We start from the raw sequence: 20288 nt of genomic DNA, 5'->3' as shown, positions 1-20288 counted from the left end.
AGGCTTCCTTGCTGAATCTAGCCCTAGCACTGATGTGCGTATCACCTAGAGAATACAGACATGCTTTTCTGCAGTATTTGTAGTGGGTGTTACTGGAAACCTTCTGCTTGGATGGTTTTCTGCTGGAATACTCCTGCTTGTCAAACCTCACATTCCCATGGAAAGGAGTTACTCATTTGCTGCAGCGGCCTTCTACCTAGCAGGTGGTAGGGTCTGGGAGGCTCCCTGGTTTTGGCTGGTACAGCACAAGTTGCCCAACTCTTGGTACTGGGGAAGCCTGGCTGCTCTGCAGCATCTCCAGGCTGAGCTGCTGTCTCCAAGCTTCCTGGTTGCCTGTCAGCTCGGATGCCTTAGAGTTTGGAAGTTTATGAGGTATTTTGGTTTCCAGTTCTAAAGCACTTCTTTTTTTCCTGGGAGGAAGAAAGAATGTTGTCCTCGTCCAGCCTCCCATGCCGTTCCCTCTCGTGAATTCAGAGTTTCTGCGTTCTGAGTTGATAGGGACATAAAGTTGGTGGACCTAAACTGTACTATTCAAGTGCACTGTGCCCTTCTTGTTATAGAACTGTTGTACATTTTCAGTTGCTAAGTGGAGGATAAACATAATTGCATCAGCAAAATTTCCTTGACCTTTCCAACATCTCTGCTGTTCATAGGTCTGAATGTTCCACTCTTAATATACTCTGTTTTTCAGGCCTCTCACCGAATGAAAACTCCAGCTAAATATATGACTGGAACTGCAGCATTGCCTTTCAATCCTGCCACATTTGCAGAGGTAATTGTCTGGATTTACTTCCTCAGATATGGTACCGTTATTTATTTAGAGGACAGTATAAGAAACTAACGTTTACCGTAAGTTGCCCTACATCCTGAAATTCTTCTTAGAGACAGATGTTGGGATTAACTCTCCATCTTGTATCTGTCTGTCCTTGAAGGGCAGTCTGAACAGGATTGTCATGGAGGATTGAGAGGAATGTTCCTGAGAGGGCTGCTTTCTGCAGCGTACCTAATATAATAGCTTGTCAGAGGGAGAAACTGGCAATCCTGTGCAGAAGTCCCATTATGCTTCTTGAGGCTGTTCTTTTCATAGCAGACTCCCTGGCTTCAGTGATGTGTAAACACAAATTCAGATGTGATGCAAGGTCTGTATTAGCAGTGTGTTGGATTGCATTCGTATACATGCCAAATTAGTGCGCGATACAGGCTGAATTGTCTGCAAGGTTGCATCCGCTGATGGTAAACCAGAAGTCTGTGTATAATTTAATCTTTTGAGAGTGTTGCCAGCACTGTAGGGTTGTCTGCTTATGCAGGTGTATTGCCTTAACTGGTCCTAAGATTTGTTACGCTTTGTATTTGTTCCTGTCTCCTGACTCTTTGTCTAGATTTGATTTAAAGAGGAAACTGTCTTGTTTTGATTACATTAAATACAGCATATTCCATGCTCTTTTATTTGGTCTTCTCCATGGTTTTCCAAGCGCTCATGCACTTGGTATCCTGTGTTTTTCTCTTCTCTACTTAGATAGTTCTGTATCTGCGGATGTGTCTTGCTCACAGTGCAGGTGTCGTGCCAGCCTCGCAGAGCTTGGCAGATATGCAAGATCATGCTCCAGCCATTGGACGTTACATAAGAAACCTCATGTCTGGCAACCACATCTCTTTCTCTTCCTCCTCCTCTTCAAAAAGTGCAGAAACCAACCCTGTACATGTATATATTGGCCTTCTTCAGCAGGTCTTAGCCGGTGTTGGAGGTAAGAAGCTGTGTGCAGCATCATCTTAAAGAAAAAGTCTTCTATTACTAGAAATGAGTTGCCACTCCCAATGCTTTGAACTTGGCTGTAGCAATCACAGAACTGTGACATTGACAATATGGTGAGAAGTTTTAACTTGTTCCTTTATATGCTGCTGTGTAGGTGGGAGAAAGCAGGACAGTAAAATTACAGCATTGCTTGACATAATGCTTTAAAATTGTGAGGCCATTGCCTGTAACAGCTTCCTCACCAGTGAATGCTATGTCTTCCTCACTCTGATAATGGCGCATCTGTGACAAGCGTAGTCTTAAAGTGCTGGAATACCTTTAGAATAAATTGCTACCAGAATGTTTGCTTCTGTTAGTTTTTCCTAATATTTCTGAGAAATACTGTACCCTGTTCTTCTGTTTTGTTTGTTATCCCTAGTGAATTGCAAATGAGTGCTTTGAAATGCCTCATACTTCTTAACCTCTTTTTATCACTGATTGTTAGGTTGTTGTAAATACTGCAGTTGTTTAATAACCTGATTCTTTAATTACTTCTTAGGTTTGCCAGTCATGTATTGTCTTCTAGAAGTTGTTTCAGTGTATCCAGAAAAACTAGCCACTAGATTTGTAGACAAAATGGATTGGATAAAGGTATGTTGAAACTTCCCCATTTTTTTGTTGTTGTTTTTTGGTTTTTTGGGATGTAGATGGTTTGAATTAGAAAAAATTGGCTTTCTCCTATGGTGGAATGGAGTATTATTTCCAAGCATGCACTGAATTTGAAATCTGGTATTTCTACTTACAGCACCTCATGACGTGTTATATATAGCAGGATAGGGAAAATTATTTTTTGCTTGTCTGCTGTTACTGATTTTCTTCATCGACCTACATCTTCTTGGGTAATCTATGTAATTGATCTTGTTGGTATAGTCAGTCAGTTTTCCCCCTTGGTAAGAAAATCCATTACACAGCAAAAGAAAATTGAAAAAAGAATTCTGCACATTTTTCAAGGAATTGTTTAACAATGGGAATGTTCCAGTGGGAAGATGTGAGTGGTTTTGCAGAAAATGAGATTAACTAGATCTCTGTTTTAGAGCCCTTTCTGTGGAGTTTTGGGGTTTTCTTGGTTTTTTTTTTTATTGTCCTTGAACAAAAAAAAAGGGATAATTTGAAGTCTGCGTGGGAATAAACCAAAGTGAATTCTCCTTTCCCTAGATTGTTTTCTCAGGCAACTTAATGTTTTTGATTTGCTTCAGGCATCCAGGATTTGCTAAGCTCTTGCAGGTTGCCTTTCATTTCATTGGGGGAATCTGGCAGAAAAAAATACTTGGTCAAGTTAAAGAAAAATCAGAATATGTTCTAGTAATTTCTCCTGCTCCTTTCTGTGCTGCTTCGGACTGTATACAGTTTATCATGTCTCAGTTAAATGCAGGTATGAACCTCAAAGGAAAGGACTTAAAATCATTCTGCTTTTCAGTATTGCTCATCATTTGCAGAAAACCCTTCTTTTTCTTTGATCTGGTGTCCATTTGCAAAATTCAGCTTCCAGGAGTGGTAACCGATACTACCTAGTTCCAGAAATACTGTTGTAAATCATCTGTTGTGTGATATCACTTTGCCAAGTGGAAGGAACAGTTCCAGGAGTTTGTCGGCTACATGATCTGATGCAAGTTTTGAGATGAAGTTAGAGTTACGTTTTCATGCCTGCCAGATCTCATTTCTCGCTTGGCTCATTTTTGCCGCCTTTGTGGTGGCCCAAGCCATTCAAATTTGGGTATGAATTTTTTACATGTGATGCATTACACCTCAAATTAATGACAGAGGTGAGATTGTATCTTAACAAATGACCTGAGGCTTCCCAAATTCAAATTTTCAACAATTTAAATAATACAACGTCTAATATAAAGTGCATAAATTGCATTGATAGCTGTGCTTTCCTGGACACTTTTTTTTGTCACCATTGGATTTAACTGGTTTAACCTCAGGTTTTTTCCCCCGTTGATTAATAAAAAGAAATGGAAGCCTCCAGTAGCTCAGGAGAAATAGTTTCTTTAGAGCTTTTTTTAGCTCAGTATAGGTGCAAAATGTGGAAGCTCATGTCTGAAGACAAAACTTGGCCAAGCATTCAATTAGCGTGTTTTAACACAGAACTGATGGGTAGCCCTCTTGTGGCTAGTGGTAACCATCCTCCTAAACACTGAGTGTGTAATGAATGCTTTGCTGAACTGAGTACTTTGTTTCTTACTAAATAATAATGCTGTCAGTTTAAAGAGTGGTTTCTGAGTTAAGTACTACATGTGTAGCTGCATGACAGTTGTGCTTGTATATTGAAGCTCTCTATGAACAGGTGGTATAAGAAGCTGCTTCCATATATTATGTTTCTTTTTAAAAACTCCTGCAGAGCCTGATGAATACAAACAAAGAAGAAATGCGTGAGCTTGCAGCCCTGTTTTATTCTGTCGTGCTGTCTACCATGTCTGGAGATGAGCTTAGGACCTCCTTGGAGCAGCTGATCAAGATGACAAAAGACAACCATGTAACTACCTTCCTTTGTCTGCTACTTCTTTGATTTCCTCATGTCATGTAACTAATAAGAAATCTGAATCTCATAGTGTGCCCAAGATGTATTAGCCTTAATCTGAGTGTAAAATTAACCAGCTGACTTCCAGTTGGCCTGTGAGAAGGGATTTTTGTTGTAGGTGAGTTCAGCAGATCTTTAAATAAATTAATCCCTGAAGCTGTTGTTAAGGTCAGTAGGAAGGTTTCCTGGAGGCAATTCCTAAGCAAAGCCAGCACTGTCAGATATTTAACCAATTCTAGCCAGCTAAATATTCCTCATCCCATTGAGTGGCAATAGATCACACTGCCTCAGTTTACCAGTTCCTTATTCATGAGCAACTACAGGGAACCCACAGAACTAAGAAAATGTTTAATTTGTGAAATGTTTAACTCCCCCATCCCCTCCTGAGCCATAAACGCTTCCTGGCTCCTCATTGCCTCAGGGTCTTGTCCTGCCAGCAGCCCTTGCCAGGTGAGGGCTGGCTTCTTCCCTCCCACCCCACATGGACTGCTCAGCAGCCTTCTGTTGCTGTGTCGCTGCATGGTGGGTTCGCCAGCCTTCTCTCCTCGGGCACCCTCTTCCACTCCCTGTGATCCTCATCTCTGCATTTTGCCACTACAGGCATGGAGAAGGACTCCTGAAAACAAATCAGGCAGGTTTCTGTGCTGGTGTGTCTTGAATCCTGAAAGGCAGGGAAAGTAGTAGTATTTTTAGGTTACATTTCCCAAAGACGTTTTTATATCAGTCTCTCTGAAGGACTGAACAGGCCACCATATTACATTGCAGGTAGCAGGCTCAAATGTTGACTAGAGGTGCTGATCACTTTGCTGTAATTAGCAAACACAATTTATTTTAACTCTCTCAAAGCTCTGTCTGGGAGCTAAAGCCCTGTCATTGTTAAGATTTACGTGAAACCTTTTGCAGAAACTGGCTGAGAATGAAGAGAGATGTCAATCACGAAACAAAAAAAGCAGGGTGTTCCCATGCATTTTTGAGTTTGAGTCAGTTAGAACTCTGTTTTGCTGCAAGTGTACCAAACCAGTTGAATCAATACAGCCAGGGGTGGGTGGTGGTGATCTCTAGTGGCTCACTGCAGTGAAAATGAGTAGCCGAAGTGAAGAGAGGGGAAGGACTCATCTTCAGCTGGCTTTGCAGCTGTGAGACCGCGACAAGGAGCAGTCCCTGCTGGGCAAGCTAGTTTCAGGATTCTGTCCTGGCAGCCCAGTTGCACTGATGCAACTTTTTGCAGGGTTGTGATAAAAGCTAGGTAGACTTAACTAATCTGAGTTTTAAGTTCCTGCCCCCTTCCTTGTGTTTTTTTAATTAAGGTAACATGTAAGTCTCACAGCCTTATTTCTGCACAAAATCTTTTTGCTAGAATTCACCTGTAGGAATGAGCACCGTCATTAGATAGTCTCCACACTAAATCAGCATTGGAGAAATTAATGTTCTTGACATTTAATTGCAATAATTAGGTTTCACAGTCTGTGGCCTACCAAACTGTGTAGAGGCATTGCCTTCAGTATTTATAGGCCAAGTGTGTTCTTGTTCTTAGCAATGCAAATCTAGACTTAATTTCCCTTTACTGCTTTTTACCAAAGGGCACATTTTGTCCCCTCAATCTGAGAAGGTCCAGTTATTAAGTAGAGACAGCATAGTTTTAACTTAGTTCACCTTCATAAGTCTTTACTTACAAATCAGGTGAGTTGGATTTTTTAAATGTGATTGTTGGGGTCGGTTTTTTTGCCTAGCTACCAAAAGGTAGGCTTCAGGAATGTGAGTGCTGGTGATAAGTTCTTAATCTGTCTTCCTAAGCCTCTTTTAAGCCTTGTTCATTTATCTTAAAGGACTCCATCCGTCAGAGATCACTAGCAATATCAAACTCTCTGTTGTTGCGTTGTGTGTTAGTACTGCATTATTCAGGATGCCTTCTCATCTGGCTTGTCCATATATGTTTTTAAACTTCATGCAAAGGGTTACTTACTTTGACAATGAGGTTTTCTGCACTGTTGGTGTTGTCTGTAGAGCCCGGAGGTCCAACACGGATCCTTGTTGGCTTTGGGATTTACAGTAGGAAGGTACTTGGCTAAAGGAAAAATCAGAACAATGGAGCTACATGACATAGAACACCCAAACACTGCAGTGATGCCGGAACAAGAACAACTCATAAAGTCGACAACAGAGACAATAGGTAACTTCCTACTTAAGACTGCTGCATGTAACAGGTTTTTTTTTAACCACCCCAGACTGAGGAATTTTCTAAGGTGTTCAGCCCATAGATACTGTAATCCTGAGTTCACTTTCTGTTATAGAATTTACAGCCTTCAAAAATGTCATCTGATGTATGGATATAACACTTTTCAACAAGAATTAGGTGGACTTTTAGCTCATATACCAACATTGCACAATTAGGACTGGTGCCACTGCCTAGGCTCCTCAGTGTATCTCCTTTCACTTTGCGTTCTAGCATAATGCTTTCTACCAGCTGTAAAGGAGATAGATACCCATGCAAGAAGCAAAGTATTTAAAATATAAGTGCCTGCCTGCCTACAGTTAAATACTAATATAAAATCCAAGCTACCCTGTTTTGCTTTTTCCTGTAGGTTCTTTTCTGGACAGCTCCTCTCCCTTCCTTGTGGTGGCTGCTTGTACAGCTCTTGGGGAAATTGGCAGGAACGGCCCATTGCCAATCCCCAGCGAAGGAACAGGATTTACAAAGCTGCAACTTGTTGAAAGTTTATTGGCCCGCATCCCTTCCAGCAAGGAAACAAATAAGGCAAGATTTTGTAGTATTGTTATGATTCTTGTTCACTTCTGGAATGCTTTGTCCCCAGGTTTATGTATTACCTGCCAAACTGAGCCTTGTTTTTTAAAGGAATTAGGCTTATTGCTGGCTTCAGTGAGTCAGGGTTATGCTAAGGGTTTTCAGAATTAGGCTAAGGATTTTTCCAGTGTTGTCTAGCTGTTGATTGTCTGTGCTTTCTGCAGTTGTAAGTAGGAGCTTAAGGGATGAAAACTGTGAATGGTTGTAATTTTAATTCAAGAAAAATGTGAGTATTTTCTTTTACCTGGAAATAATCTCAAAGGTAACAGGACATTTGTTTTGATCTGTGTTTTGGAAGAGAGGCGCACTGCTTGATCTAATAAGTCACTTGCATGTCTAACTTCTGGTACCTTAAGTGAAACTTCATCAGGGGTGAGAAGGAGTGGGTTTAAAGTGTGTCTTCTGGAGTTAGGAGGAAGGTTATGTGATGGTGTTGGTTTTTTGTTTGTATTTAAGATGAAGGAACGAGCAATACAAACATTAGGTTACTTCCCAGTGGGAGATGAAGATTTTCCCCACCAGAAGCTACTGCTGCAGGGTTTAATGGATTCTGTGGAGGTGAGGCATTATCAATTTATTATTCTTTATATGGCAGTATTTGTCGTGGTTTAACGTAGCTGGTAACTAAGTACCATGCAGCTGCTCACTCATTCCCCCCTCACCCAGAGGGATGGGGAGGAGAATTGGAAAGGAATGTAAAACTCGAGAGTTGAAGTAAGAACAAATGAATAACTGAAATAAAATAAAACAAAAACCCCACAATAATAATAATTATAATGGAAAGGAGGGAGAAGGGGAGAGGAATGAAAAGAAAGCAAGTGACGCACAGCAGCTGCTTACCACCTCCTGACCAGTCCCCAGGCAACAATCAGCAGGCCCTGGCCAGCCCCCGCAGTTTATACACCAAGCGTGATGCCCCGTGGTATGGAATACCTCTTTGTCTAGTTCAGGTCACCTGCCCTGGCTGTGTCCCCTCCCAGTTTCTTGTGTCCCTCCAGCCCTCTGACTGGCAGAGCCTGAGAAGTTAAAATGTCCTCAACTTAGTTGTTGCTAACACCATCAGTGTGTTATCAATGTTGTTCTCACAGCAAATGGAAAACACAGCACTGCACCAGCTACTAAGAAGAAAATTATCTCTATCCCAGCTGCAACCAGGACAGTATTTCTAGTTGAATGTTTTCTGTATACTTTAGGGCCAGGTTTACAAGGTGAGCTGTCTTTTTGTAATTGTGCCTCTGGGTTTTTTAAAACTGCCTTGAAATAGAGAGCAGAGGTAGGCTTGGGGTTTGTGAAACATTTTATGCCACAGTTCAAAAACTTGTCGGTTGAGGTCTCTGCCCCAGTCTCTGAGGTGAATATGTGTTCCCCTTCAGGAGAACTATCTGTATGTATAAAATCTTAAGAGCTTATAGTAGTGAAACTGTAGGCCTGTACTTGGTTCTTCAAAAGAACCGTAAAAGTAGATAACATAAATAAATCTTTTTTTTTCATCTGAACTACTTCAGCTGATACAACTGACTTGAATTAGAAGCTTTCCTTATAGGAATGTGTATGTATCTGCTGTCAGTCTAAATGCATCAGTGTAGTAGACTTCATTCTTTAGCAGTACTTCAGAGCTGATGTACATATTGCAGTATGCCAGACAGCAGAATCAAATAGTCAGGGAACTTTTTTTAGTGTTCTTCATTTACAGCTTGCTTCACCTTCCTTTCTTGTTCAGACTGACATAGGGTTCAGCGCTGTAGAAGCAGCTATTGAATATATCAGACAGACCTTGAGTCCTTCAATCTGATGTGATCAAACAAGCAGTAATCGTAAGAACATTGCGTACACGAACATAGAAACAGCAGTTAGAAACGTAATTTTACCTCCTTTAACTGCTTAGGGACATTAACAGCTTCCTTTTTAAAATGTGTACTTGAAAAAACAAAACAATTTATCTTAGATTGCAGGAAGCTAAGGGCTTCTTCAAATGCCTGAGCATTTCATGCTTCCAGAGAGTAAGAAAAGCAATCTAGAAGGTGCTCAGAAGGTATGGAAATCAGTTCTTACGACTCAAGATTCATCATAAATAATGACAAAAAGTGGCACAGTTCTGCACATTCTGTTCCTGAGAGCTTAGAGAATAGTGAAAATAGAACAAAGAAGCAAAGGAAAGCATTGTGTGTACTCTTTTAATGTGAAAAACAGGTTTGTGCATCTCTTGGGGAATTACAGGAAAATCTTTTTACTATTGCATATGTAACAAAGCCACAGTAATTTTCATTAATGACTGGCAGTCTTGTTCTAACTTTATTTTCATCCTGCCTCTCCAATTCTTTCTGTTCACTAACTTGAACTTTTGCAGAGACTAGCAAATAGTTTGTAGGAGGTACACTTTAAAAAATAAGTATGGAAATTTTAGCTTTTACCATATATCTTGGAGAGTTCGACATCTGCTCAGTTTCCGTGAATTTCAGTGGGTCTTAGGTGCCACATAGTTTCAGAAGCTCACCAAAGGATTGATCTTACTGAAAATTGGTGTTGAGAGTTGGGGTTGGAAGAGGGACTGTGGTTTTGTGGAGTAAGTGCCAAAAGTTTTCGGGTGTGTTTAATTAGTACTGTCAGTGAGGCTCTGTTGTGTTTTTCAGGCCAAACAAATAGAACTGCAGTTCACTGTAGGTGAAGCTATTACCAGTGCTGCTGTAGGAACCAGCTCAGTGGCTGCACGTGATGCATGGACAGTCACAGAGGAGGAATATATCCCTCCTTCAGGTAGGCCTTCCTAATACAGGGGCTAGGCTGAGGAATGTAAAATATCATACAGTGTAAAATCACTGGGCTCCATAACTTTTTTCTGTGGTGTTTGATTTGTAACAGTAGAAGTAAGAGCCTTTTTTGTCTGTTAGCACAGTGCCATGTTCTGCTGTGCTGATTATATATGGGTCGTTTCACCTCTTCAAGTCCATTTACTCGGAGGGTAGAAGACTGTCTCATGTGCTGTTTAAATAGCTTCTTCATGAAATCTAATTCACTGCCAGTTGACACTGCATTTGTTTCGGGTTTTTTCATTTTGGTCTGCCATGTTTTATTAGTTCAAGTTTGAGACACACAGACCTTTTAAAATAGCATTTTGAAGCCTGCACAGGGAAACGGCACTATAAAACTAAATTACAAGTATTTTTCCAACGACTTGGAGTGATATGATTAAATTACATTTGCATGCAATAAATGCAGAAATTTTATTTGAAGACTAAGATTTGGTACCCACTGAAATACAAGCATGACAAAATGCTAGTTTCAGAACAGGCACCTATTGGCCTTAGATCTGCAAACAGGTGTTTTAATGTTGTAAGAGTGGTCTTAGATATCTGTTGTTCACAAAGCTGAGCATGTGCAGAATGGGATAGGAACCAAATCCTGCCATTGCTCCAGAAATTTTGAGTCCTAACAGTAGTGCAGTGGGTCTCACGCAGTATGAGTGCTACCTCATCTTGGCCACAGGCTCCAAAACACTTTCAGGAAGGGTTAGGAGGATTCTGTTCACTGTTTGTTAGGAGAAATACTTTCCCAGTGACTCCAGTGAAGGCTTTTCCTAGGTAAGCAGAGATTAAGGTGTCATCTGAGTACTTATGACCTGAATAGGTTTTGCATTGCCACTGCACATTATTGAAATAAAAAATAGGTGCAGCAAATTCTCAAAGTTCCCCCTCTCCCCTTCACCTTTCTTTCTTCCATATAGGTTTGAAAGTGAATGACGTGGTTCCCTGGGTCCTAGACCTTATTTTGAACAAGCACATTATCAGCCCCAACCCACACGTCAGGCAGGCAGCTTGCATCTGGCTTCTGTCAATGGTGAAGAAGCTGAGCACACACAAAGCAATTAAGGTAAGAAATAGGCTCCTTTCCCAACACTGGCTCCTTGTCCCTGTTTTTGTCTCACCTCCTTTCTGTGCCTTCCTTCTCCTTCACTTCCATTGACTCTTTTCCCCCAGTGCTGCACTTATTGAGACCTTATTGAGGTCTTTTTGAGATGTGCCTTATCTTCTGTTACTAGGGGTACATACTAACTGGCAGGTGAACAAGGCTGTTTGGCACCTTTGTAAACATCTGACTTGCACTGAAGTCAGAGTGAGCTTAGTGTGAACAGCTGTTGCAACATGTAATAGTACGTCTTCCCTTGGGAAGGAGAGATTGGTGTCTGTATAGTTTTCAGGATTTATTTTTGGAAAACATTAAAAGGCACTCTAGTTGGGGAAGAGGGGGGAGAACTAGATGGAATTCCTGGACCCGGTTTCACAGAGTTTATCACAACTTTGGTACCTGAGAGCAGTTACGATGTCCTTCATGTGCTCTGTATTTTTGATGTGCTTTGATGGAAACCTTATGTTTAGGGTGCTTGTCTGTAATGAGAGAATGTGAAAGGTCCCATGCAAGGACTTAATAAAGCATTCCCAACCAAAATGTCTGCTCTCTGCATAGAGGTACTACAGGCTGTGATGGGACCATGTAACCATTTTCTGCTCTCCAGGTAATGATAAAGAGCTTTGGGACAATAAGTGCTTTGCAAATGTAAGATCATATTTACACTGATCTAAACAATGCACCTTGTGGGAGGTGGCAAAATCCACTAGTTTGGGGATGAAGTAAAGATGTCCTTGCACAAAAGACAGCCCCATCTGGCTGCATTACTCCTCTGTATTAGATAAGGAAAATAAAAGTTGTTTACTAATGGCATGATAGCTGTAAGGAGATGCTGGACTAATAACTGTTACCTTCTGTGAATGTCAGTAAAGCTGCTGCTTACCTGTCTGGAAAGGAGGGCAGTTCTTGTCATAGGTGCAGCTCAAATAGGCAACCTCACTGGTACAGTAGCCTCTGTTTATCTGTTAGGAACTTGCCTTGAGACCAGACAAAGGATCCAAAACCTGAGATAAAAATAATGTCCTTTTTTCTCACTTTACAGTCTCATCTCAAGGATATTCAAAGTGCATTTGTTTCAATTCTGTCAGATAGTGATGGTAAGTACTATCGCATCTTAAGAGTTGTGTCTTTTGGTGGTCTTTTAACGGAATGGAGGGAATGTTTGAGCAGGCAGAAAGTCACCTACGTTCTCTCTGTCAGTCAGCCTTAAAAGGTGACTGTAGCAACATCCTATTTCTGATGTAATAGGAATGATTTCTTTTCTAGACATCACATGTAGTCATGAGAAGCACAGCTTTTTTCTGTTCTTTGCTAACCATGCACAAATCTTTTTCTGCATTTGCCCTTTCAGACTGCAATGACAGAAGCTGTTCAGTGGTGCTGCTTCTGGACTGCTTTGAGCAGCAGGATGCATAACAGAGTTCTGCATGGACAGGAACTCTAAGCCATCTTTAAGCTACCGGATTTTGGCTGGTAGTTCTCCCCATTGCAGCTGGTGGAAAGGGTGGCATGTGGCAGCCTATCCAAAGCTCACTGAAGTTGAAGAGAGTATTACTATTAACTCTGCTGGACTTCAGGGGCCAGCAGTGTGTCAGAATACTTAGGGCTCTTGGAACTGTCTCCGCTATTTTAAAACCTGCACTGACAATATTAATATGAAGGTGTCACCTGGAATGATGGCGGTATGCTTTCAAAACAAATAGCTGTTTCAGAATTCAAAGCTGGTGTCTTGCCAGACTAGATCTTGTCTGAAACAGAGAGTTGTGAACTGCAGCACAGAGATCTTTTGGTTGGGACTTATTTTTGAAATTTGTATGTTACTTTATAACATGCTTGTATTTAATTTTACTTTGTAAAATTTCTTGCAGAGCTTAGTCAAGATGTTGCTTCAAAAGGTCTTGGACTGATATATGAACTAGGAAGTGAACAGGATCAGCAAGAGCTAGTCACCACACTTGTTGATACACTTATGACTGGGAAAAGGTACAGTGAGGGAGTACTCTGAGCTATGTGTCTGATGGCAACAAAAGTGTACCTCTCTTGCGTGTGGAAAGAGATGTCTTGTGGCCAGGGGCAAGCCAATATGTGTATATTCCCAGTGGGTAAACTGGGACATTTCTTAATTCAGCTTAGTTTGTAGTAACTGAAATTGCTCTGATTTTGTTTCATTCAACAAAGCTTCAAAATAATGGTTCTTTCCTGTTCAAGCAGTTCAGATCAGTTGGGGTTGGGTTAGATTTCCTACTTGCTGCATTGTGTAATTGCAAAAGACAATGGCCACTTGCAGCAACTCTGCACAGTGTGAATGTTGCAGAAGCAGGGACTTGCTTGTGCCTGAAATGTACCTTTTGCTGAGGAATTCTTGTTTAATGGTTGCTTGTCTGCTTCACTGCAAACAATGCTGGTCCTGCAGGACTCCTGGCTAGTAATTATGTTCATGGGTGCTGGAAATGTTCTTCTAACAGCCTACTCCTGTCTAATCTTGTATGAGTATGGCCACTGTGAATGACAAAAACCTAGGCTGGGAGTATGGGCATCCAGCGACGGTAAACTGAAAGAGATTAGATGAATGGAAATTGGATTTTTTTCATTTTGAAGTAGAGAATTGCAAACCATTATATGGGTTGTGTGTGAGCAGAAATAAAAAGCCATCCTTTCACGTTTTGACTTTTTACCTTTTGACTGCACAGCAGAACCTTCACTTTCTGCAGCATCTCCTTAATATTACACATGATACGGGTTAATGAGATTCCTTGCAGCTTGTGTGGTTTCACACCTATACGTTTTTTGTGGGATTTGACCTGAAGGAATGGGAAATTACTGAGTTAATAAAGCAAACCAAATTAACTTTCCGTTCTGTAGTGTGGTCCATTCAGGGGTAGAGTTTGGTAAAGCTAATTCTGGACCTCTTTTCTACCAGAGCCAAACATGAGATGACTGGAGAAACTGTGGTGTTTCAGGGCGGCCTGAGCAAAACCCCAGATGGGTAAGTTTACTGGCAGTCTCAGTGACAGACGCACAATCAGTGCTGAAAGAGTATTCCCTTGCTTATAAAACGGCTTCCTGAGCTTTTTGTTCCTTCTTGTTCTTTAAGTTACCGTTAACTATTTTCTTGTGATACAGATAGGGTATTCATTTATCTCTGTCTGCTTTAGTCTGTGGTTTGACTATAGTTTTAGCTATTATGGCACTTGTGTAGCTAAACATAGTGACACTGATCTCACTTCTGTTTTCCAAAGTCAAGGCCTGTCTACCTACAAGGAGCTTTGTTCTCTGGCTAGTGATCTCAATCAACCAGACCTGGTGTACAAATTCATGAACCTGGCCAACCATCATGCCATGTGGAATTCTCGGAAGGTAATTTGCTGCTTTCGTACCACTTCCATTCCCACCATGAACTCTGGAAACAATAACTGCATTTCTCTAGCTCTGGTTATGGGATCTGTGGGTAACTGCTTGTGAAGGCTTTGATGTTAGGTTCAATGGAAATTTATCAGCCTGAAAAACAGATTTAGGATTGCTTGAAATTCTTACAACAAAACATTGGTATCGTAGGGTTCATATCGTTCTACATTACTCTCTGAATCAACTGTGATCCTTTCCCTTTACTTTTGAGTGTGCTTAGAGGCCAGGTCTTGACATGTTCAAACAGCGAGGTAATATTTTCAAAACAGGATGAGTTTTCAGATGCTAGAGAAGGTGACTTTTGTTATGTAAAAAGGCAGAGCAAAAAGTATTCAGCAACAAGTTTAGGAACTTGTTGCTAAGCCAGTTGACAATATACCAGTTAAATCACTGCTGCCAGAAGTACCCGTTTTTAACTGGGTCTTGGTATTTTAAAGCTACTAGGAACTCTAGCAAAGCCAAAATAGTACGGGATCCACATCCTGCCAAAAAAAGTCACATCATAAATTTGAAGATTCAGGTGTACTTCTCAGAGCTTAACTTGGGAACTTGTTCACTGGCTTTAGATAAGCATGGAAAACTGGTTGTGACCCTGGGAGCAGGCAGAGCACCTTTTGAGTGCTTTCATGCAGAAGAACCAAGTAGCTGCACCTACTATACTGCACCTTTCACGCTCTTTCCTCCTTGCTACCTGAGATTTTAAGTCTGGCAACACCACCTAATGCAAAAAACAAGCCCCAGCATTAAGTTTCATCCAGAGTGTGACAAATCAGCATGCTTCTCAAGACTTCCCGCTCTTTGCCTGGGAACTGAGAAGGACAGGAGCATGGTTAGGTTCCTGACCCTTGTGGAATTGCAGCAGTCAGGATGAGTCAAGAAAATCCACTCAGCAACTGTAGGTTGAGCTTTAGCATTTCAGGAATTTTCAGAATCATGCAAGTTGAAAGGGGCATCTGGAAGTCTCTGCTCCAAGCCTCCACACAAGAGCTAGGCAGAGCAGGCCTTTCAGGGCCTTGCAGATGATGCCTCCCTTTTCCTTCTATTTTCTGCAGCCTCTTGCTCATCACAGCAGTGGTCCTAACTGAGAGTGTCATTATTAGTCTTCCTTTTCTAGACTAACCCAGACAGCACATCCCTGTACTGTGAAATCCCTAGCATGGGGTTTTGAGTGGCAGCTTTTGACACTGACATGAAGTCATTAAAGGCTGTCACTGCACTACAATTTCTTATTGGGCTGTCCTCCCAAATCCCAAGGGACTTCACAGGCAAGCATCAGTTCCACTGTGTTACAATTGACAGTGGGATTGACAGTGTTGGAGAAGGAAAAGAGTATGGAAGAGTACTTGCGTTTAAAAGTAAATATGAACAGATGCAAAATGATAATCCACAGAAGTTTCAGGTTGTAGAGGTAAGGTAAAGTTGTCTTAGCTTCTCAGTTCCTAAGTTGTTGGGGCTCTTGCTGTATTGAACGATTATACTGAACTCTGAAGCAAGTGGAAAAATACTGAAGAAATAAGACGAGGTTACGACCAGAACAGTGGGATGAAGAAAGAGGAACAAATTGCAGATGTTGGCACAAAACCAAGGCCAACGGGACGTGATAAGAGGAGCTGGGAAACGGCAGAAAGGAGCCTACATGCCAGAACAAGCAGAAACAGAAATCTTCCCAGTAAACAATTGTTAACCAATCATATCATTATACGCTTGTAAAATAGCCAACCACATTATTGCACGCTTATAGAATGCCTTATAAAAGTCTACCTGGTTTGTACAATAAACGGATCAGATCTTGAACTCTGTGAGTATTTGAATCTGACTCCCGCTCGCCCGAAATGCCCGCAGCACTAAGTTGTTCTAAATACAGCAGAGTTGTAGGGAAGCAGTGGCCCACCCTCACCAGTTTTACGGAGAAAGAATCTTTCAGAAGAGTATATTCAAGTCTTGATAGTTTTAATTCTTCACCACCACTTTTGCAAAGGGAGTCAATCAGTATCTTGAAATGAAGGTTGAAGAGAAAGAAGTTTTGAAGTATTATGTTTGCTGAGTGTGTTTGTATGCTTGAGAACACTGTGGTACTGTAGTGCTGATGGGTGGACGTAATTCTGGTACCATTCTAGCCCTTTTGGTTTAGTCTAAATCCAAACTGTATCAATCAACTTTGCCACTGACTGGTGTGCTCAGGTGCAGTAACTGAGTGAGTGATTAGATTGTTTCAAAAAATACTCCTTTGTCATCATTTCAGGGAGCAGCTTTTGGTTTCAATGTGATAGCTGCCAAGGCTGGAGAACAGTTAGCTCCATTTTTACCCCAGCTTCTTCCCCGGCTCTACCGTTACCAGTTTGACCCCAACCTGGGCATTCGACAGGCAATGACCAGTATTTGGAATGCCTTGGTCATGGACAAGTCAATGGTGAGTGAACAGCAAAGTGCATAGCGGTGGGTTTGCTGCTAGCCAGCAGCATCTCAAAGATCCTTGTGGGACGGTTGCATCTTGTGAAAGGAGGGGCTGTGCAGGAAGGGGGGAAGTATTGTCCTACAGAGAAAGAGGTGCTTGAATCCATGTGTGAGCTGGGGTGTGTGCACAGGTTTTGTACTGCCCCTTACATGTGAAAGCATATCGCAGACCTTGTTTGTACAGCCAGTGTTAAGAGTTCATGGTTTACTTTACTTTAAGGGAGTCTTTCCACCCTTTGATATTGCTTTGACATTGCTTATGAGAAGCTCTTCAGGAATCCTTGTGGCCTAAGATGTGCTTCCTAGAGCAAGAGCATCTTAAGTATGGTTCCTCAGTTTTTAAGTGGGAGGAAACCCATGGGAAGAAGCTGTTCCATCAGTCTGAGGGAAATTTCTCCTAGACAAATTTCAGAAATAAGTGATTTTTGTGAGGTGGCCTTGCTTTTGCTGTGAAAGGCCTGGAACTGGGTTTGCGGATCTTTTCTCCTAGCAAAGCTGATCTTAGGATGAAGTCATCTGCTCTGATACCTCATCAGAGTGCAGCTGCTTCTCCTGTAAATGTGTGTTTTGTGCTGCTTCTAAACAGTTCAGCTGGGAAAGAACTCTTTTCTTGTCATCTATGTCACAGCATTAAGCCCTGAAGCAGTGCAGAGAAAGTGTCTAAAGCAAAGTCAGAGTAAGTTTGCATTGGGTAAGCTCTGGCAAGCATTAGTTCACCTGCTGTGACTGAAGGCAGTTGTGTTGTCCAAAAGGATTTTTTTTTTCTTCTACCCCACCCCCTGCCCCCCACCCAAAATACAGAATGAGGATGCATGACCCATGTTTGTTTCATGATTTTTCCTTTTTTTTAATAATAGGTTGATAAGTACATGAAGGAAATTCTTGAGGATTTGATCAGTAACCTAACCAGCAGTCTGTGGAGGATCAGGGAATCCAGGTATTGCTAGGAAAAGTAACAGATTTTTCTTCAGACTTTCTTTTCTCTTTTTCACCATAAACTTGTTAACCTGAAGAAGTTGAGGGGGGGAAGAGAACACATCCTTTCATCAGGATAGAGCCCAGTCTTGTAGTCTGCACTTGAAATGTGGTACAATCTTGTTTGCTTCGTTGAGCCTGAATTTTTTTTTTTGCATGTAGCCTGAGCATGATACTAAACAACATTCTCTGAAGGAGGAGATTTGTGGTTGCAAAGTTCTTGCATATTCTTGGACCTGAAATATTGCTTAATGTTAGAAAATCTTGGCAGTCTGGCTAAATACATACTTGGCAGCAGGATGCCAGTTGGTATAGTATTTTTAATAAAGCTTTTCGTTTATAGTGGTTTGTAGTTACGCTGTATTGGAAACTTCCATTTTAGTTTCAGTTCTAGACTTTAGACCATTTTGTTTTGTTCTTATCCTATACTTACAAAAAAGAAATCGGGAACAATTTTGTAACTGGAATGTTTGCATAGGCTGCTGTGGTGAAGATTGCTTTCTCACTTGCTGTCACCTGTTTCAGATTTCACCTGACTGGCTAAACATCTTTTTTCCTCTGCTAAAGGAGATGTTCTTATGACAGAGTAGGTTGAGGATTTGAGGAAAATAAGGAATGTGAAATATTCTAGGGTTTTTTTTAACCACTTGCTTACATTTATAAATGTATCTATATACACCTATATCAAATAAGTACACCATATGAAAGAAAGAAAATTCCTTGTTTGCAGCTGTCTGGCACTGAATGACTTGCTAAGAGGAAGACCTTTGGATGACATCATAGACAAGCTTCCAGAGATCTGGGAAATCCTATTCAGAGTGCAAGATGACATTAAGGTAATGGAACTGACAATTGAACAGGAATCTTCAACAGAAAATACAGTGATCAAGCTCTGAGGTGTTTAAAGAGAGATTCTGTGAGAAGTAAAGTTGAAGCCAGTGGGAATTTTGGGTATTAATCAGACTAGAAATTAAAAGCCTCTTGCAGTTAAAATCTCCATGCCACGTTGGGAATTATTTGTATATGTTTCTCACATTTTTAAGTGTTGGTTTTCATTTGTACTGTGTTTATTCTTGACGGTTCAGCATTTTTCGTGAATATACAAGAATTCCTAAGTATATGCTTAACTCTCAAGTTTAGAAACACTTATTTTGAGCTGCTTGTGTGCTTAAATATCTTGCATATACAAAGTCAGAATTGTCAGGTCTTTCCAAGCTGCATTTTTGCTGAATCCAGACTTCCCTGGTCAAGCTTAAGCAAAAGCTGAGCTGTTTTCCAAAGTGTACTGTGTACCAGGAAGTTGCTTCCATACTAGTAGATTTAGTGTGTTCAGAAATGTGCCTGGGAACTGGAACCAACTGAGCAGTTTTTCCTTAGGCTGTATTAGCCTGCAGAACAGAGCAACCACCTGCAGACTGCCTTTTGGGAAGGGGTTAATTCCTGAATTTTACTTGAAATTGTTTGGGAAAGTGTACTTGTGGCAGGCCAGATTTTTTCCAAGAACACCCTAAGACATTACCAGTCCAGGTGATTGTGTTTCAGTACCCAGTAACTGCTATCTAGCTGTATTGGTAGATACAGCTTAATTCATCAATACAGGTAAAGAGTCTAATTGGTGGTGGTGTCATGTGCCACTAGAGCTGCACTGATTTTACTGTTTACTTTTAGTCCCATCTTTCTCTAGTCCTAGACATTCAGTTCACTAAAGCATCACTAAGCAACAGGCATTATACTGAGGAGTGGGTAAAGCAAACCCAGGGCATGGTATACTGCTTTTTGCAGTAGAAAGTTCCATTGTTTTCTGGGGGTTTGTTTTGGGTTTTTGATATTTGTTTGGCTTTTTTTGTGGGTTTTTTGTTGGTGTGTCCTTTTGTTTTGAAAAGGACAACCAATAAAATATTATCACAGGCACAAATGTGAACAGAAGCTCAGAGAACCTGGCAGTGTCAGGCAGGTTTGTTTATGTATTTGACTAGACCAGATACTCCAATGGACCAAAGCAAAAATTTCTTTGAAAGGTATCATATTAAGTATTGGCCATGAATATAACCTTGTCAGTACTAGTGTTATACTTACCAGTTAATATGAATCATTCTACAGAAGATTTAAAAATAGCAACAATGGATTGTTGATTTCTTTTTTAGGAGACTGTGCGAAAGGCAGCAGAACTAGCCCTAAAAACTTTAAGCAAGGTAAAACACTAATTTTGTCATTTGAGTGTGGAGATTGTGTGTGTTTTTGATGTCAGGTAATTGTTCACTACCATATCTGCAGGACTGACCTGTTCACCATGGACTGTTGTCTGGAAAAGATCTGTAGTACAAGGAGGGGTTGTGATAAACAGGGCAGCCCCCTTGAAAGCAATCATAATAGCTTGACCACATACTGCTCTGTACTTTTGTTGATGCTGGTGAAGTTCTGCTGCTTGAGGGTAG

The 20288-nt window shown here is 41.0% G+C and overlaps 1 protein-coding gene across 3 annotated transcripts in view; it reads left to right on the top strand.

Annotated features, from left to right (window-relative positions):
• Positions 1-20288, top strand: part of ECPAS (Ecm29 proteasome adaptor and scaffold) — a 71672-nt gene that overhangs the window by 35562 nt on the left and 15822 nt on the right. For all 3 annotated transcript variants that reach the window (XM_055698319.1, XM_055698318.1, XM_027808480.2), the window contains exons 17-33: positions 692-772; positions 1517-1745; positions 2292-2383; positions 4134-4268; positions 6318-6483; positions 6896-7068; positions 7573-7674; positions 9747-9870; positions 10838-10983; positions 12062-12116; positions 12888-13002; positions 13940-14005; positions 14259-14376; positions 16667-16834; positions 17736-17815; positions 18584-18689; positions 19998-20045. In XM_055698319.1, the coding sequence (XP_055554294.1) occupies positions 692-772; positions 1517-1745; positions 2292-2383; positions 4134-4268; positions 6318-6483; positions 6896-7068; positions 7573-7674; positions 9747-9870; positions 10838-10983; positions 12062-12116; positions 12888-13002; positions 13940-14005; positions 14259-14376; positions 16667-16834; positions 17736-17815; positions 18584-18689; positions 19998-20045 (2004 nt within the window). The remainder of the gene's footprint in view (positions 1-691; positions 773-1516; positions 1746-2291; positions 2384-4133; positions 4269-6317; positions 6484-6895; positions 7069-7572; positions 7675-9746; positions 9871-10837; positions 10984-12061; positions 12117-12887; positions 13003-13939; positions 14006-14258; positions 14377-16666; positions 16835-17735; positions 17816-18583; positions 18690-19997; positions 20046-20288) is intronic.

This window comes from Falco cherrug, chromosome Z (genome assembly GCF_023634085.1).
Source record: "Falco cherrug isolate bFalChe1 chromosome Z, bFalChe1.pri, whole genome shotgun sequence".
Taxonomy (NCBI): Eukaryota; Metazoa; Chordata; class Aves; order Falconiformes; family Falconidae; genus Falco; species Falco cherrug.
Note: the sequence above shows the minus strand (reverse complement) of the source record. Positions and strands in the feature narration are given on the sequence as shown.